Raw genomic sequence first — 20,133 nt, forward strand, 5'->3', positions numbered from 1 at the left:
TTAATTATATACTGTATCATTAACTATATATTGTATCGTTAACTATATTCTGTATCATTAACTATATTCTGTATCATTAACTATATACTGTATCATTGTCTATATACTGTATCATTAACTATATACTGTATCCTTATCTATATACTGTATCATTAACTTAATTATATACTGTATCATTAACTATATATTGTATCGTTAACTATATTCTGTATCATTAACTATATATTGTATCATTAACTATATACTGTATCATTAACTATATACTGTATCATTATCTATATACTGTATCATTAATTATATACTGTATCATTAACTATATACTGTATCATTAACTTTATACTGTATCAGTAACTATATACTGTATCATTAACTATATACTGTATCATTAATGATATACTGTACCATTAACTATATACTGTATCATTATCTATATTTTATCATTAACTTTATATACTGTATCATTAACTATATAATGTATCATTATCTATATACTGTATCATTAATTATATACTGTATCATTAACTATATACTGTATCATTAACTATATACTTTATCATTAACTTTATACTGTATCAGTAACTATATAATGTATCAGTAACTATATACTGTATCTTTAACTATATAATGTATCAGTAACTATATAATGTATCATTATCTATATACTGTATCATTAGCTATATACTGTATCATTGTCTATATACTGTATCATTGTCTATATACTGTATCATTGTCTATATACTGTATCATTGTCTATATACTGTATCATTGTCTATATACTGTATCATTAGCTATATACTGTATCATTAACTTAATTATATACTGTATCAGGAACTATATACTGTATCATTAACTATATACTGTATCATTAACTATATACTGTATCATTAACTTTATACTGTATCATTTTTAAAGCTTTTCAATTAGATACATACAGTGAACGTGTAAATAGAATCTAAAGAAATACCTAAAATCAGCACAAAAAACATCCTATTGGTTTAATTGAGTTTATAAGTAGGTCATGTATGTTTGACTATAAGTATCAATCTTACCTTTCCGATACACGCGCACAGCACACATTCTCATTTCTGGGATCATGGTTTCAAACTATGGCGACTTCTGTATTACGTTCCTCTGTTGTTCACTGTGTACATCTGTTTCCTTTAGTGTTGGTGACTTTTCTTACGTGTGGACATTATGGTAAACGTTTTCTTAAAAGGTAGGTTCCTGGTCGAATTAATAAATTTGCGGTGCATGACATTCGGTAACTCCCTATAATATTTTTTTCTCAATTTGTTGATATAATGTTGCCATATTCGTAACATCAATTTCAAAGTCTGTTATCTTTATTGGACAAACTACTCACATCGTGAGAATTGGAGATATAGAGACATTGCTGAAACTGTATTTTCGCATGTATACTCTATTTACGCAATACACAGTAACATTTGTGTTACTTTATTGCCTGTTTAAATTTGTCTCGGAATAAATATACCATATATGCACTATGACATAGGTACCGTGACTTACCTGTTATCAGGAATCGCATTTTGAACGACATACTAAAATCAAAGATCTTAAGGACATTGATATAGGTATTTATTACGTACGTATTGGACATCAAATAATGTAAATACTTGTGGTTAGATCTGCCATTTAGATGGTCTTCTTCTGATAAGACCGCACGGGAGTGTATCCAAGACCAACAGTAATAATAATAAGTAGAGGTTCTTATATACAACTTTATCATAACCTAGTTCGTCGGTCGTCTCAAAGCGGTTCAAAAATTCTTATCCGTGGTTATAAGGCATTTGCAACCAGCCAATATCTTTCTCAACTCCACGGAGAGTGCTGCCATTTCGGCGCTCACAGCTAGCATTCAACAATGCTATCACTGCCCAACCACGTACTCATTTACAGCTGAGTGGACTCGAACAAGCTGAGTAAAGTATCTTGCTCATAGATACAACACAGTGCCGCGAGCCCGACGTCCTACCCCTAGACTACCGTTAAACAAGGTTTTATGAGAAAATATATTAATAATTTATTGCATTGATTTTTTAAGTTATTCAACTCCTACAAACAACAATTTGTTAACATTAACATACTTAACTGACTTATCACCACTATTGAGTGTGAAAAATAATAAACAATGGGCATTGTAAAATGTGACGTCACTAACGCTCAGACATTTTTATATAATTTATGACGTCACAATACAGCATTCCTCTTTCTGTCTCATTTGTTTTGGCGGCAGATTTGTTATATGTGTTCAAGGAAGCCAATGTCTATATAAAGAAATATGTAGTAGAGAGAAAAGCCTTTGTTTCTTTATAAGTAACAGTTAGTTATATTTCACTTGTGGGTTAAAAAAATTCATATGTATCAAAATATTCACCCATCACAGTTATTCATCAAGAAATCAAGGATATCCTATATTTATCACATACACATGCTATTATTCAGTGCAATAACACAGTCACATAATGTTTCTGACATATTGTGACGTCACAAAGAACACTAAATACAATGACGTCACAAACTAAAATTACGTCACAAACGTCACAAACACTACAGCCGCGATCGCCAAAATGGTAGTTTTCCTTACATGTGAAAATTCTTAAAAATAGTTGTATTGATTTTAATGTGTATATCTCCTGTTTACTATTAACGAAAATATTTATGTTGGAAACGATTGTAAGAAAACAAATTAAATTCTTAAATTGATATAAACACAGATATAAAATAATCCTTTTGCAAAAACAATAAATTAATGTCGTCTGCAGATAACTGTACGCATTGAACGTTCATTAGATTTTAACAAAATGGCCTCGGTACCACTCGGTTCAGTGAACCTCTGATCATTGATTACAGGTTATTCAACCTAAATAACAATGTAACTCTATTCCTCGTGTCTGTAAAACAATACGGCATTGACAACACCACATGTACCTGTACCACGTTATAGTATGACTAGAACGGTGACGTCACTACGAGTTAATTAATCAGGCGTACCGAGCGTCTTAAGCTTAATTACAAACTAAGAAAATAACTAATTTCTTTTCTTTCTTTTTTTCAAATTCATGTACTGATTTTTAAAGTGAATTAGATGGTGGTCATTAGAATCCCAGAATAATACACATGTGATTTTTTATTTCTATTATTATGAAGTTATTAGTGATTTAAATGTTACCCCCTATTTCAATAAGCTGAGGAATCTTTATACCACGAGATCAAGGTGAAGTTTCAGGACAATTGGAACTCTTTAAAGGACGGCCGAGGGCTGTGTTGGGTTATATTTTGGTGTGATTGAAATATACTAAATTTACAGGTCCATAGAAATGAGAAGTTTAACAAATTCACGTAGGGAATTGATTACTTATTGACAGCTGGATATACAAAATCGGATGGGGATGTTACAATGTGCCGTTTTAGTGTTTGGTGTATTATTACAACGTGAGTATAGCGTACTTGTACCTAGACAGATCCATTGTAAACACAATACTACTTCATGTACACAGAATATGTAGTTGTACATCGTTATCTGGACAAATGTCATACCTTCATAGACTTAAAAATAAGGCATTATAACTTTGAATGGAAGTTACTCCGTATCCGAATGTAAATATTGGAGTGGAATAAAATACTAGATCATCGAAGATTAGATTAACAATGGCAACACTTTATTTTATAAATAAGAAACATATGATTTTTTTTTTAAATTTCGGCAAAGGACTGGTATGAAATCAACATTTTTAAATGGCGATGACACATTAAAATTATAAATAACACTGACTGGTTGGAGTACAATCCTCGCCATGGAACATATATCTTTTGCAAACAGGAACGCTGATTTGAATGATAAAAAGTTGCGGTTACAGAGACCAATGCTGGTTTTGTAATTTTCATTAAAAACCAAAAGTCTAGTGGCGAGAAATGATTAATTATCAGGACAGATAAAATTAAATAATTACGTAATTTAAACAATATATATAGGATCTTACATGAGTTTCAATTTCATATGAAATGAAAACGAGTGTAAGATATTTATTATCACAAAATCAAGATTTGTAACATTTATTTGTGTAAAACGACAATTTTCATGCAACCTTGAATTGTAAAAAGCCGCCATTTTGTCTCCAGTGCGTAAGTCTGTGACGTCATGTACTTGTCCTAGGCGTGACGTCACAATTGAAACAATTGAAACTTACAATCAATCACAGGGCTGATAAGTCATATTATATGGGTTTATACGCAAAAAAATATGACATGGATATATTCACTAGATAATACAGTACATAATGTGTTAAATATAAATACAAATATAGTGCCTATAACAAATATCATATAAACTACCATTGTCCGGACAATTTGTCTTCGATCTTACACAACTTGTTGATCTGAACTGTTTATTATTTAATACTTACTAACCAGCAGTAGTGTTAACGTTACCTTTGTTTAGCTCGGGAAAATCCTTTTGAATGATTTTAGAACATTGAATTCTTCAGTTTATGTCGACATCTTCTCATATTATGTCGACATCTTCTCATATAATGTCGACATCTTCTCATATTATGTCGACATCATTCAGTCGTAAGTCGGCATCACGATGACAGAAATATGCCATCATACGTTGGTTATCCATCTTATTCGACATAGTGTTTCTCTGCAGCAGAAATTATTCTTGAGAAATATTTAAGGGCTATAATCAGACTTCACTTTAGTAGATACGACGTTCGTACCGCTACTTCCAAATATGGTGTTATGCCCATATGGTTCGTTTATTACCAACTCTCGTTTTACATGAAAACAACATATCTAATGCTAATTAAAGTACATGTATGTTTACCGTCTCTCATAACGATTTTGTGATATCTGACTGCCACAAAAATAGAAGCCATACCACATACGTACACGGTAATTCACCAAGAACAAAAATGTCACTGTCGTACCGGAAATGACAAGATGATTGTACTAGTTATCAAAAGAAGTAAAGCAAAATTGGTGATGAATTTTGCCTTTTCGTGGCTGCATATATACCTTTATATCATAATTTGTTGTTAAACTGAACTTTTTCAACATCCAAACTTTCTATTTTTTTAATCTCTTAATCGTGTTAAGTTATTAGTAAATCTTTGGATACAAATTGTACCAAAATTCGTCAAAAAAAGTTATGTTTTGAAAAATATAAATACATGTATACTGGTATAAAAATGCTGAAAAATGAAATGTAAATTATTTATCTATTTATTAAAAATAGTTGCTGAAATATAAATACCTAAAAAAACAACAATCTACATTTTGGTTGTTTTTGCCATGCTCATGTTATCGAACAACTCACTAGCATCATATGATATTGGCCGAAATTACTATATAATTTGTATACCGTCGTATTTCAGTTTTACTTCATATATATAAGGGATATGTAGGATTTAGCTTGTTGGGACCTATGTTTCACTTCGGGATATCCGAGTTTTTCGAGTTTTCAGAGTTCGAATTATCAGAGTTTTTATTACTAAGATTAAGAAGAGTTTTGGCCAGGACCGATGAAATGCTTCGAGTTAAACGGGGTCTTCGAGTTATACGAGTTCGAGATAACGAGGTTCGACTGTATACATTTAGGTCAGAATATATCATCCATCAACATTCAATGTAAATAGGATGACAATTATTGAATCTACAAACCAGTACGTACATCTTCGACTTAATACGAACATCATAATTAAATGGCACGAACAACCAGATTGATATCTTGACACAGATACTTACAATATCAAATTGACATATTTGTTCCGAGCAAAATACCACGTAAGTACACGATATCACTGGTGTTTCCTTTTGGCATGAAGAATTCAGATAATCTCTGCGAGAGATGGTTTGTACAAGATAACGTTAGATAAGTGCTTTACATGTTAAACGAGAGGTAAATTTGCGAACCGCCCTGGCCTGTCGCGTTATTGTGAGGACCGTCTCGTATTTATGTAAGCCGTCATGCGTTAGGATTTGGGTTCAATAATAAATTATTTCAGATGAACAATAACCGCTTTAAACATTCATTAATGACTTACTATGGTCTATGGTCTTCCCATCAAAATTGGTTGAAATGTTACATGTCAGTCTGAAATGATAATGATTTACTTATATGTATATTGCATCATCAATACTCCAGGGGCTACGCTCACTTTCGCTCTCTAAACCCCTGGAATATGGCAAAGCAAAATTAATATATTGAAGGCACAAAGACAGCTGTTTGATATATGTCCTTTGAAGATGACGAAGGACCGGAGCGAAATCCGACTTTAAAGGCAGTTAATTGTTACCGTTTTTACCTTTTGATCAAAGGATCAAACTAGTCTTCTTTTCTCATCAACAAGGTGGCGCACACTGAACCTTCAACTTTGCTATGACATATTTCAGGGGTGTAGATAGCGAAAGTGTGCGTAACCCCTGGAGAAACTCGAGCTCATTCTAGTTAAATTTTGTGAGAGAACGTTTCAGTTGATTGATGTGTAGTTTTTCCAGTTCAGAGAACGGTGGGAATCATTCGTATACATCGATAACTATTTCCTCTTTCGTTTTTAGTATGTAATGGGCAAAACATCTGTAAGAAAACCTCGACCTCAGGTGGAAGTACGACCACAACCTTTACAAAATGTGCTGACAAGTGTTGTGGTGACGTCAACGACGAATACTGCTGCGAGTAAGTTATCAATTAAAAGTCACCGCGTAGGCAATTAAATGTCATTTTTCATTTATTTATAACTACGTTCGTTGGTAAACAATGTTAATTTTGAAAAAAGTATTTATGAAATGACCTTAACATTACTTACTTTTACTGTAAGCATGATTGATGTACATGCTGTATCCATGAACTGTTTACTGTCAATAAAGAAATTCAAATAAAAAACATTATGCGCGTGCAACAGATTCGCAGAATCCGCCTATAGGTGCTGTATGACAATAAATGTAAATGATAAACCAGCATGTTACTTAGACTATTTAACGTTGTCGAGTGGGGGGACACGCATGTAACCTGATTATCCACTGTATACTTTGTCGTTTCCCCAAAAACATTGACTACTGCTAAAATTATGCCCTCAGATCTACACGGCTTGTTGGTGAAATGAAAACGAGAAATCACTTAACAAATGTTTGGTGTGAAACGCACAGTCTAACTGAAATACTTTGACAAGTCTTAAAAAGGCACTACAGTAGACACGTAACTATATCGAGTTATATTTTATGTAGTGGAATGGATATGCTTTCTATATTATGTTGGTTTCGAAAATATTTAATGCATTTTTAAACATGTTTCGCTCTTGTCATATAAATTTTATCACACTACCAGCCTCGATACTCCAGAGGTACGCTCGCTCTAGCTGTGCAGAGAGAGTATGGGAGCGTAACCCCTGGATTATCGAGAAGGGGTTACGCTCGGTCTGTGTAGACAGAGTATGGGAGCGTACCCCCTGAATTATCGAGAAGGGGTTACGCTCGCTCTGTGTAGAAAGAGTATGGGAGCGTAACCCCTGGATGATCGAGAAGGGGTTACTCTCGGTCTGTGTAGACAGAGTATGGGACCTTAACCCCTCCTCGATACTTTAGGGGTTACGTTCCCATACTCTGTCTACACAGAGCGAGCCTAACCCCTCCTCGATACTCCAGGGGTTCCGCTCCCATACTCTGTCTTCACAGAGCGAGCGTAACCCCTCCTCGGTACTCCAGGGGTTACTCTCCCATACTCTGGCTACAGAGAGCGAGCGTAACCCCTCCTCGATAATTTAGGGGTTACGCTCCCATACTCTGGCTACACAGAGCGAGCGTAACCCCTCCCCGATACTCCAGGGGGTACGCTCCGAAACTCTGTCTACACAGAGCGAGCTTAACCCCTCCTCGATCCTCCAGGGGTTACGTCCCCATACTCTGTCTACACAGAGCGACCGTAATCCCTCCTCGATACTCCAGGGGTTACTCTCCCATACTCTGTCTACACAGAGAGAGCGTAACCCCTCCTCGATACTCTAGGGGTTACGCTCCCATACTCTGTCTAGACAGAGTATGGGCGCGTAACCCCTCCCCGATACTTTAGGGGTTACGCTCCCATACTCTGTCTTCACAGAGCGAGCGTAACCCCTCCTCGATCCTCCAGGGGTTACGTCCCCATACTCTGTCTACACAGAGCGACCGTAATCCCTCCTCGATACTCCAGGGGTTACGTCCCCATACTCTGTCTACACAGAGCGACCGTAATCCCTCCTCGATACTCCAGGGGTTACTCTCGCATACTCTGTCTACACAGAGCGAGCGGAAGCCCTCCTCGATACTTTAGGGGTTACGCGGCCATACTCTGTCTACACAGATCGAGCGTAACCCCTCCTCGATACTCCAGGGCTTACGTCCCCATACTCTGTCTACACAGAGCGAGCGGAAGCCCTCCTCGATACTTTAGGGGTTACGTTCCCATACTCTGTCTACACAGAGCGACCGTAATCCCTCCTCGATACTCCAGGGGTTACGCACCCATACTCTGTCTACACAGAGCGAGCCTAACCCCTCCTCGATACTCCAGGGGTTCCGCTCCCATACTCTGTCTTCACAGAGCGAGCGTAACCCCTCCTCGATACTTTAGGGGTTACGCTCGCTCTGTGTAGACAGAGTATGGGAGAGTAACCCCTGGAGGATGTTACATTACACGTACACTCGTTTATTGTTTCTTGAATAGACAATCAGATTAGTTGTAGACAAGCTATTGATACCACAGATATTATAAGTGCTGATTTGAAAACACTGTCAGCATCTTTAATCTAACTGAACTTCTGGCCCCTAACTATGGGTTTTGGGACTACATTCTGTTGAAAAACGAATGTAGAATGACGTCAGTTTTGAACTTTCGAATTACTAATTTGAATTTTCAATCTAACATCCCTGAGAAATCACCATGTTTTAATATCTGAAAATCTTAATTTAATTACAAGTTGTTGTTATAATTTATAATTTTTTCAATGTTGTACGTGTATTTTATCATAACTTGAAAAACGCCAACTTTAGTAAGCTCTGTTTTAAATATCGCTGTTTATTTTATTAGTATTGTGTGATATGCAAACAATGTTATGAAGGTGATAGTTACTGTAATTTTCCCGTTTGTATATTTAATTATGTTGGACTGATTGCTTTTAAACTTAATATATGTATAAAAATACAGAAAAGTTACCTCTTAGAGTCTAAGCATTTCTAAATTTATTTTATTTTTCCGATTCTCTACGGTCACAACACATATTGATGATTATCACGTGCTTGGAATGCTTAAACTATTAAAATTATTTTTTTCCTGTGTGCTAAGAAATAAAACGTAGATAGTTATTTTAAACATTTTGGATTGAAATTTTCGAAAAAAAAAAAAAAAAAAAAAAGGAAATAAAAAATAGGAGTTCCAACAAAATATAGAAGTTCCGTTCATGTTTGCTAAAGCGATCTCGGCACTTTATATAATTTTCGTTGATGAATGAGGCTTCCCAGATACCGTTTTTTAATTGTACAGGACCAGTGATTCCGGACTTGTTATAGCCGTCGTGGCCACATCCGTAGTGTTCATCATTCTCGCCCTCGGTTTGGCAATTTGCTGCATGAAGAACCACACCAAACAAACGTCCCGGGTAGCGGTCTTACATATGACGGCCACTCAGAACGCCACGGCACGTAAGTAGATCGACACTTTTCATAATTACACAGCCGTTTGCACTGTCGATGGATAAAATATAATTAATACATGCATTCAAAATTCGAAGAATTGTCGTCTTAGTTTCTTTATGTAACAATTTTGTTGTCGTCTCTTCAAGTCGACGAAAATCCAAAAGAGTTTAAATAATGAGGCAGAATTAATTATATATAAGGATATTTGTTGACAGGTAGAGATGAACGCAGAGAACGGCGGCAGAGGGAGGCAGCAGTCGCAATGGCAGGCTATCCACAGCAATATATGCCCGGGTACGCGGGTGTCCCGCCCCCAACCTATAACTCTATGTACGGAGAAAATCTACCCCCAGGGGCATTCGCAGAGTACATCCCTCCTCCAGGACCACACTTTCCCTCCACCTCACAAGATGAAGCCGGCGCGATGGGCGGAATGGACGCTTATCAAACCAAACATTAATTATCTGGTACTGCAGATATTGTTTTAATGTCATTGTACATACACATATCTCAATAAATCATGATTTGTTTTTGACGTTTTGTTATGAAATTACGGCAGGGCAATTCTGGCCTTACATAACCGTGCCTATTCGAATTCTACCGTCAAGAATATTTTAGGAATGTTGAACTTTAAAAATTAAAATAGCATATACAAGGTTCAAAACGAAAAAGACCTAATGTTAATTTAAAAGCATTCCAGAGAACAAAAAGGCATATAGAAATACTGACTTCAATCAAAATAGATAATTGTTTTTATTGTGATTTCAAAAGAAGACATCATTTATCAACAAACCAACAAGAACATTTAAAAATGTGTTATTTAAATTCATAAGACAACAACAACAATCTGGCTCAGGCAAGAAAAAGAAAACAAATATATATATATGTAATTAACAGTACGTATATATAAGTTGTCTCCCTTTGACCAACTACGGACCTACCTCACTATTAAACAGCGTAATGGTTAAGAACTGTCATCTAATAAAGCTATTAGGAAATCTAATCCCCCAGGTAATGACCAGAATATTGATAAAAAAAACTCAGTTTAACCTGATATCCGTATCGAAAAAAGCATATGCCAAGCTATTTCTGTTGTCAATTTCATGAAATGCATTCCCTTCTCTCCTTCCTCTTCTCCATCTCGCCCTCCCCCTTTTGTACTCCCCAACCCACACACATCTTTAACATAAAATTCAGTACTTTGGAATTGTTAATTGTCCCGAGGTTTAGCCACCATAATTCACAAAATGAGTGGATGTAATGTAAACGAACTTTACTAAATGATCGAAATTCAGGAAACTTTTAGATGATATGATAATTAAACAATAGTTAAATTGATTTTTATAAATCTTTTTTGTACTTGTGATCATCGACGTGAATAGCTTTCCATTTTTATTAAATGTTTGATGAACAATTCATATAACGTTCTTGCACCCCCACCTTTCTTTCATTCTCAGTCAAACTCTTCAAACTGATCAAAACTTAAATTCCAAGAAATGGTACAGTTTCACTAAAGTAGGTTGGCATGGTTTTTTCTCTTCTACTATGGACTATGGAACAATCATAAGGCTAATCCATACCTTATCTCTATGAAACCTTTATACCTAATCCTTTTTATACTGCTCACTATCACAATGGATCTCGTAAACATTCCGCTGACAACTCTTAATTTGGCAAGCGTAGAGAATATTAAATACTGTCATTTATAAATGTAATCTTGAAAAGAGTGGATTTTTGAAAGCCCCAATGAAAATGACATTTCTGCTTTATACGCTTATGAAATATTTATGAAACCCTTTCCACATCAGTAGGGGATACCATCGAATACGCCATTCTTGGGTTAATTACATCCGTCCAACGGTTTGTGATGGAATCGAAATCGGAAGTTTGCCGAATCCCATTTTTGGGTTTAACCTAATTCCTATGTTTAAAATTCAGATAATAATAAAAGTATTCCGTTTATTAAAAATATAGGTATTCAACGACATTTTGAGCTTGTTATATTTCTATATATGAAGAACTGCATTCATTAACCAAGAATAACCTGAACAATTTGAGAAGAACTGCTATATGTTGCGAAAAGAAAGAGAAGTTGAAGCAATTAGGTTACACAAAATAACCTTACCTTAACCTGAATTCTCTCCGCGCCAGAACGCGCTTAAGGCCTTAATGCTGGCTGACCAATTCTTTCTGTCCTTTGCTACTGTTTTTGGCTGTATTCCAAGTCCCCATCCTGCTTGGTTCCTTTCTCTCTCTTCTGTCCTACGCCATGTTGTCTTTGGCCTCCCTCTTGCCCTTTTTCCGTATGGCGCCCAGTCATTCTCTCCTTCCCTTCTTAGTACATGGCCCAACCAATTCCATCGTCTTCTTCTCACATCACAACTGATGGTTGTTACCCCTGTCATCTCTGCAATCTCTCTATTCGATATCTGTTGCTGTCACCTGATTCTTAATATTCTTCTGAGACACTGGTTCTGAAAGGTGTCCAATTTCTTCTCGTCCATTTTAGTAGTTTTCCATGTATTGCAGTCATATCACAGCACAGGTCTTACTAGTGATTTAAAAAGATGGATTTTTTTTATTGCCAATCCCTCGTGATGACCATATCTTCCAGAGCCGATGGAATGATCCCCTTGCTTTCTGCAGTCTGTTCTAGATGTCACTGCTGCCACTACCTTCTCTATCAACTACTGCACCCAGATATACAAACTCGGGTACATCCTTCACATCTTCACCATTTATTTTTTATCCGATCTTGATTTCGAGTTTGTTACACAAAATAAAGGGAAGCATAGTTAGATCTAGAGCCAGATGGGTAATGGAAGGGGAGAAACCTACAAATTACTTTTTTAGTTTAGAAAATAGACACTTTACCTCTAAAATAATTCCAAAATTACATAAGAAAAACAAGAAACTATTACTGATCGGAATGGAATTTTGAAAGAGATTAAAGGATTTTACGAAAAATTATATGATGATTCTGATAGATTATCAGATATTAATTAAACAAACTTCCTAAGTCGTTGCAATGTTAAAAAATTAGATAATTTCGAATAAAAATATTATATTATTGTATTATCACAATAGAAGGAAAAATTACTTCTATATGTTGCGATAAGAGACTTCAGATTGTCTGAACCTTTGAGTATCACGTAGCTATTATAATGAGAATGTGGAGGTAGATAGTCAAAATGGCCAAGCGTTACAGTTAAACGCCTCACTCACTCCTCGTTATTTGACTCTTTCATTAATTTTGTGATGTGGAAGGAAAAGGGCGATGGGCAATGCCATCACAATAAAAAAAAATAAGTCTTCTTGGTTTTGCCCAGAATCTGTATTATTTCACAACCTCCTCTTTGCCTTAGAATTGATTCTAATATTGTGATAGCTTGCAGCACTAAAAAAACATAACTCTGAACATCTTCAAATACATCCTCGATTCTCCCGGGTTACGCTCACTTTCGCTCTCTGCACCCCTGGACAATGTCATAGCAAAATTGAAGGCTCGGTGTGCGCCACCTTGTTGATGAGACAAGAATACTAGTTCGATCCTTTGATGTACATCAAAAGCATATCGCGGTCACGTAACGGTAAAAATTGACAGTCTTTGAAGTCGGGCGTCTCTCCTTAGTAATCTTCAAAGAACAGGTATCAGCCTAGCGATTGGTCAGTTTGTTTTACCTGAGACCAATCTAACAGCTATATTCGTGCCTTCAATTTTGCTATGACATATTCCAAGGGTGTAGAGAGCGAAAGTGAGCGTAACCCCTGGATATCGAGGATGCTTCAAATATTGACAGGAAACAATCTCCCTACTGGAGAACAGGTACTTTTTGTTACGTTGGGGCTCACACTATCACACTATCATTAGTTTTATCTATTTACCTCTCTTCCTGCGTTTGCTATCGGACTTAGATTCTAATTTTACCTTTTCTATTGGAGTAACTTGATACAGTTGAATGCCAAATAATCAATACATATCAACTATACAAAATGTATATTAAAACATAAAACAAGTTCAAAAATAGCAAATCACCGAGCGTTTCGCAAATTCAGGATATACAGAAGGAATGACAGATCTTTAATATGACATCATAAGAAATACATAGTCATAAACATTCACAAACTGATGACGTCAAAACAGTCAAATTTGGTGACGTCATAACAGTAATACTTAAGGAATGATTTTTATTTTTTCAACATTTATGAGGTCTTAACAACAATGGGTTTATGGACATATTGAATGAATCGCGTTATCTGACCTCATAAATGTTGAAAAAATAAATATCATTCCTCATATTTACATTGACGAATCCTTTCAGTGGATCGATAAAACAACGAATAAAACAAATAAACAGGGTTTGTTCCTGCTTATACACGGGTGCAACGCAGTGGCGAGAACAGTGTTTTTCGCGGGGAAATGTGACACTATCGTGAGAGATCTTAGCAACCGTCAACATTAATAACACAACAAAATGTAGTTCCATATTCAGTGTTTATTTGTAGCACAGGACACGTCAATACGTGAATATTTCACAAAGCACAGTTCAATAATATTTTAAGATGTAAGAATTAAGCATCTAGGTCGGTCGTTCCGGGTGAGTAGTTTTTGTAGTGTATTACTACGCAGTGTGATCAGGTAACTATCAGTTCCCACGTGCTGAGATTCTATTAACACCTGTGTTATGCATTTATGAATGTAATTTTTGTCAATGGGTCTAAGCATACAGAATGTAAATATTTATATATAAAAACTGTTGATAATTAAAATCTTCTTTTTACATAATAGTAGTATATTTTGAAAAACATAAATATAACACAAAACAAATGTTTATTGGAACATTTTATTATATCATATTGATTTAATAACACTCAATAAATAAAAATATCATAAAAAATCTAAGACAATAACTGTAATATGTAATCTCCATACGTGAAAATGAGCATGTGACACATGAGAATGTTTTTCACTGATATGGTTGAATTGAGTTACATTTTCAATGTCATCATTTTTTTGCCATTTCAATTTAAACATTCATATTATTGCATTTGAGATAACCAGCCATCGTTAATTAGGAAATGAGGTGAACAATACAATGTAGTTAAACAAAGTATAAAAAATGTAAATTGTTATATCATATACATCTTAACAGGTATGGTAACCTCGTTTCATGTTCTTTTTCACTCTCTTTATAATTACTCAGAGAATTAATATAAGGTAGACGTTTACCTTACACAAAGCAGAATTTCATTTGAACATTTTAATATATTATTAATCGTCCTTGGTAGTAATCGTCTTACCAAATGCTGAAACTTTGTTATTTTAGCAATCCATAGAAAACAATTAGATAGGATGATTTTAAAATATGTTCAACTTTCTGTATCTCTTCTGAACTCGAGTATTTCATTTAATCGTTTTAAAGACTTGTCTCATCTTAATATCTTTGATAGCCAACCATCATCGAACTCCATTACAACTTAACAGTCATACAATGTAATGTGACCAATTAGCTTTGTTGCTGATACAGCAGTATTGTACGGTATTTAGCCCTAGTCTGTTGGAACGGATATGTAAATAGGAATATATAAATGCAAAAAACAGATAAAATTAATGAAATAAAATGACATTTTTCAGATGTATATATTTCGTGTTATGATAAATAAATAAATTATTGATGATTATTTAAACGTTCATTGCAAAATAAATTACTCTCTCTCCCTCTCTGTCTGCCTCCCTCTAAGCCTTCTTTACACATTACAAATAAACACGTACACCCTCCGAGTAACACACACACATTCACTCATAAATACACTCATACAATGGATTTCGATAAATTGAATCGCACTGCCATTCTGGTCTCCTTATGTCCTCCTTTGGCATTTGATCTCCCTTCGATTCCCTAATACTAAAGAGCGTCTATCAACTGTATGACGTGAACAGGGTTGTGCTGCCTTCAAAGAATTCTAAAACGTCTCGCAGCAAAACGTATATCCAGGAGTATCGAGACGTTTGTGACATAATTTTGTAATTGTTCGGCATTTGGACCCGGATTCGCTCTGCTGGTATATGCCTACTCTTCAGCAATACCGAAAGTTCACACAGGTTGCCTTTGACTTGGTTCATGATTGTGCTTATACTCCTTTTATACGCCGAGGACAATTCGTTTTTCTTCGCCAATCTCAAAAATGCCAGAATTTTCTGCTGATCGTTGAAATTATTCAACAATGTCTCGTTCAGCTGAAAAAGAATACGAAAACATATGAATATGTTGCATGAAATCTAAAAAAAAATATGAAAATGTAACAAAGCAAACTAAGTGCTAGGATTTATTCTTATGAATTTGGAAAGTATAGCAGCAATACATCGTTTCAAGTATTAACTTATTTACCCACTGAAGACACATTTTAACTCTTCCAGTTCAAACGTTGGAATAGTTCATTATGAAACTTCAGGGGTGAATGAATAAAGCCTACTTCGTTTCAAGTTTTAACTCATTCATCCCTGAAGACACATTTGAACTGTTCCAATTCAAAGGTTGGAATAGTTTTGTGTTATAAAACCACAATACATGCATTCTGATTAAGATAAACTTAATAAAATGAAAGGGTTGCTTGGATTGAATGATTCTGTCATTAAAAATAATGTTTTAAAGAAAAAAATCAATAATTGTGATGTTTATATATTCAGTGATAATTTACATATTACAATTATTATTTTATAAGGCATGTATTTATGGTTCAGTTATTTAATATATTGTAAGCTTAACGAAAACTCTACGAACATTTCATGCCTGGTTCTACCTGGTATATAAACATCTAAAAAAGTTTTAAAATACGTCTTTTAAATCCTCGATGATATCTCTTATGAACCTTACAATATTATTTCTTCAATGAACATTTATTTCAGTCTGCAGTGCACTGCTTCCCGTTTTAATTACCTGGATAACTAATTATGTATTGCAATAATTATTATAAGAGAAAAGAGATGACATTATTGTTTTTACATCAATGTACCAATAAACTGTTTGATGTCTATCTGAAATCATTCGTGAGGCCATTCGTTAGTCCAATGATATCTTAAGTCGAAATTGTTTTTGGTTGCGAATCCAATAAAAAAAAAGAAGTTAAAATGTGCTTTTTAAACAAATTAAAATAATTGCGTAACCCGCCTCATATACATTTACTTTTGAATTATTCTTAACGTTCGCCAAAAATTTGAAAGTTTATGAGATTGATTGACGCCCGCGACAATTAGCTATATTCTCCTACTGTTTAAATACCAACGTGAACATATAAAAAGGTTAAACCTGTTTAAATTATTTTAAGAATAGAGGCCACATTTTTGTCGTTCCGGATCTACTTCTTATCAAATTATTATTTCACACCTGGTTTTCGGTATATATGTGGTGTAAGTGCCGACAATAATAACTTTTACACCTGTTCACGCCCAATTAATAGAGAATTTTATCATAAACCCACGTTCTACTCCATGAAGTATGGATATAAAGTAAACATAAAATGAAATACAAAGCAATCATTTCAAGCGTCAACATTAGGGCTATATTTATTGTAGCAACCCACTGAAATCGTGTGTAGTAAATCCCGTTCTATTAACAGAACACGTGACAGGAATTGAATGCTTTCCTAGTTATTTGTTTTTTACTGTTCACGGGGTAAACGTTTAATTCATCTCTAATTAAAAACAAAATAGATCGCAATTAAGAATTAAAATGCAGCGATGAAATATTGAAATAGAATTGGTGGTATTTTCCAACATGAAAGGGAAAAAGGGGAATCATATTTCAGCTATATACTTAATATAGTAATGTGTATTAGATGCCAATGCATAATTATGTCTCTAATGAATCATTTTTTAATAAAGATACATAATATTGACCTTTATTTGGAGTTTACTAAGCTGAAGAGGGGAGAGATGTAAATGTATGTTTAGATCTTTCATTTTGCCTATTTCAATACTATTGCTGTTTATAGGACGGATATTCAATTAACGAAAACCTGATGTCAGATCGATGTCAACAAGAAGCTGCTTGAATTATAACAGGCTTCTCCTCGTAAATTCTTTCTCAATTCGAATAACAATGTATTTGGTTTAGAAAAACCTTCAGTTAGAAACGAAGGACTTTGTAGTTAGTGTCTATAATGGAAAAAGATAGCTCTCCAGTCAAAGCTTCCTGAAACATAGTTAAACAACGCTTGATATCACCTTGGAAACAGTCAAGATCGTACAATAATAAATGGTGAACTCTCCAATACAAATGAATCTTTCTTGTATTAACGAAGCAATTTTTGAATGATCTTTATGTAAAAGCTGAAAATTTCGCGTATGGAAACGTTCACACTTTGTCTCTTTCAACTTATCGCGGAATGGAAAATTTCCCGTTGTCGATTGCTCTGAAATCTTCATATGTTATTTCAATTATCTAAAACTTAAAAATAGATATTCGCTTGTGAATATTTTCGCAAAGGATGAGTTCAGTTATGAACAACTTCACGTGTTAAAGTCTACATTAACGTGTATTTATCTTTTGACGACCGTCTTACTCCCACGCACGTGTTATAATACATATATAAACAGAGATAGACGTGTAGATAGCCTTTTTTTTTTTAGACCAATGCAGTGATAATATAGACTAAATGCCGGTTGACATACCATGCCTTCGGAAGGATTCGGCGGGAAACCGGTAAGGCGTGAAGTTGTAGCGAGGGCTGCAAGCAAACTGGGATCTTCTATTTTGTTGGCAGCCTTAAATCAAAAGCAATCGTTTTGTTTAGTGTTTCATAAATGACACATTAATCAAAGTATGATAAATGAAGAATTAAAATCTTCTGCGAGAAATTCGATGAACCAGCCAACTTTATGCTCAGAAAAACTCAGTGGGATGGATTATCTAACCGAGGCAAAACAAGTATAATACTGTTGTCAATGGTTACGATACGATGTAGTATATCTAACAGAGGTAAAACAAGTATAATACTGTTGTCAATGGTTCCGATACAATGTAGTATATCTAACAGAGGTAAAACAAGTATAATACTGTTGTCAATGGTTACGATACGATGTAGTATATCTAAAAAAGGTAAAACAAGTATAAAACTGTTGTAAATGGTTACGATACGATGTAGTATATTTAACAGAGGTAAAACAAGTATAATACTGTTGTCAAGGGTTACGATACGATGTAGTATATCTAACAGAGGTAAAACAAGTATAATACTGTTGTAAATGGTTACGATACGATGTAGTATATCTAACAGAGGTAAAACCGGTATAATACTGTTGTAAATGGTTACGATACAATGTAGTAAATCTAACAGAGGTAAAAACCGGTATAATACTGTTGTCAAGGGTTATGATACAATGTAGTATATCTAAAACAGGTAAATACCGGTATAATACTGTTGTCAAGGGTTACAATACAATGTAGTAAATCTAACAGAGGTAAAACAAGTATAATACTGTTGTAAATGGTTACGATACGATGTATTTAAATCAATTTTCTCCAAGTGTTAATTTAGCCCTTCTTGTCTGATTACTATGTTTATTATACGTTTTACTTATATTCGCTGTAATTACAAATTCATCCCATTATAGAGGGCGAATGCTAAAATTGAACTGCAGCGAAAATATCCAGGTAAACAGTAATTTGTCTTTGAATAAAAAGCATGTACTTACATATAAAGATTTAAGATTTCTTGTTGTGTCGGCGACATATGTACATTTGATGACTAATCGTTGACAGACCTCGGACAGGGATATAGGAACTCTATCTAAACCTGCTTCACTTCCCGGAATTTGAAAGCTCCCAGATCCGCCGTCGCTTCGGCCGCCACAAAAACTGACATTGCTCCCCAAATTTCCCAAACTTCCGTTTGGAAAAATCAACAATATCAGAACGAACTTGATAAATACAGTCACTGTCGGTAAAATGAAATTAAAATAATTAAATTTCATTCAAAATGATAAGATATTGGAAAATAATAACGGTTTATTTACGTAAATGACAAATCATCAGAGCGAAAATGTCAAATAATATTTAATTCATGTACAATTTTGTATAAGATAATCTCAGATGGGAAGAATTATCTTTTAAATACAAATGCATAAAGCTAAAAAAATCCAGAATTTCTGTTAATCATCAAATATTTATATAAAAAGCACCTAAATAATACATACGAGAAAACAACGACTTCATCCTAAAACCTTCGTATTCCGGCCTTTGTATCGAAAAACAATAATAGTTAAATTTCGGTGTCCCTTATATACTAACCTTATCCATTCAGCCAAGACGTCATCCCGACCACTTGATTGACTCTATTCTTGGATTTCCCAACAAGTGCCTGTCCTTAGCCAAGCCAAAAGTTCGTAATTTTTAATCCAAATAAGGAGATAGCTGCAATTCATTATTTACACACGTGCCAAAGTAC

At 34.6% G+C, this 20,133-nt stretch overlaps 2 protein-coding genes across 2 annotated transcripts; one reads left to right on the forward strand and one right to left on the reverse strand.

Annotated features, from left to right (window-relative positions):
* The first annotated feature begins 3,269 nt into the window (after window positions 1-3,269).
* On the forward strand, window positions 3,270-10,187 carry LOC110447313. The gene is made up of 4 exons (XM_021492921.1): window positions 3,270-3,453; window positions 6,580-6,697; window positions 9,536-9,693; window positions 9,903-10,187. The coding sequence occupies exons 1-4, from the start codon at window positions 3,405-3,407 to the stop codon at window positions 10,145-10,147; spliced, it is 570 nt and encodes a 189-aa protein (XP_021348596.1). The 5' UTR covers window positions 3,270-3,404; the 3' UTR covers window positions 10,148-10,187.
* A 4,362-nt stretch (window positions 10,188-14,549) lies between these two features.
* On the reverse strand, window positions 14,550-19,926 carry LOC110447334. The gene is made up of 4 exons (XM_021492953.1): window positions 19,883-19,926; window positions 19,382-19,623; window positions 18,359-18,451; window positions 14,550-15,925 (listed from the first exon to the last, which is right to left on the reverse strand). Exons 1-4 carry the CDS (start codon window positions 19,899-19,901, stop codon window positions 15,608-15,610), a joined length of 672 nt encoding a protein of 223 aa, XP_021348628.1. The 5' UTR covers window positions 19,902-19,926; the 3' UTR covers window positions 14,550-15,607.
* Between the last annotated feature and the right edge of the window lie 207 nt (window positions 19,927-20,133).

The sequence above is a fragment of the Mizuhopecten yessoensis genome, unplaced genomic scaffold, assembly GCF_002113885.1.
Source record: "Mizuhopecten yessoensis strain PY_sf001 unplaced genomic scaffold, ASM211388v2 scaffold3311, whole genome shotgun sequence".
Lineage (NCBI taxonomy): Eukaryota > Metazoa > Mollusca > Bivalvia > Pectinida > Pectinidae > Mizuhopecten > Mizuhopecten yessoensis.

Bases quoted from the DNA above. Each gene is read 5' to 3' on its own strand.
- LOC110447313 (XM_021492921.1), top strand. From the start codon at position 3,405: ATGGGGATGTTACAATGTGCCGTTTTAGTGTTTGGTGTATTATTACAA. The intron at 6,698-9,535 runs GTAAGTTATCAA...TTAATTGTACAG, and splicing joins AACGACGAATACTGCTGCGA to GACCAGTGATTCCGGACTTG. The intron at 9,694-9,902 runs GTAAGTAGATCG...ATTTGTTGACAG, and splicing joins CACTCAGAACGCCACGGCAC to GTAGAGATGAACGCAGAGAA.
- LOC110447334 (XM_021492953.1), bottom strand. The intron at 18,452-19,381 runs GTAAGTACATGC...TTTTGATTTAAG, and splicing joins GAAATCTTAAATCTTTATAT to GCTGCCAACAAAATAGAAGA. The intron at 15,926-18,358 runs GTATGTCAACCG...ATTCTTTTTCAG, and splicing joins CGAATCCTTCCGAAGGCATG to CTGAACGAGACATTGTTGAA.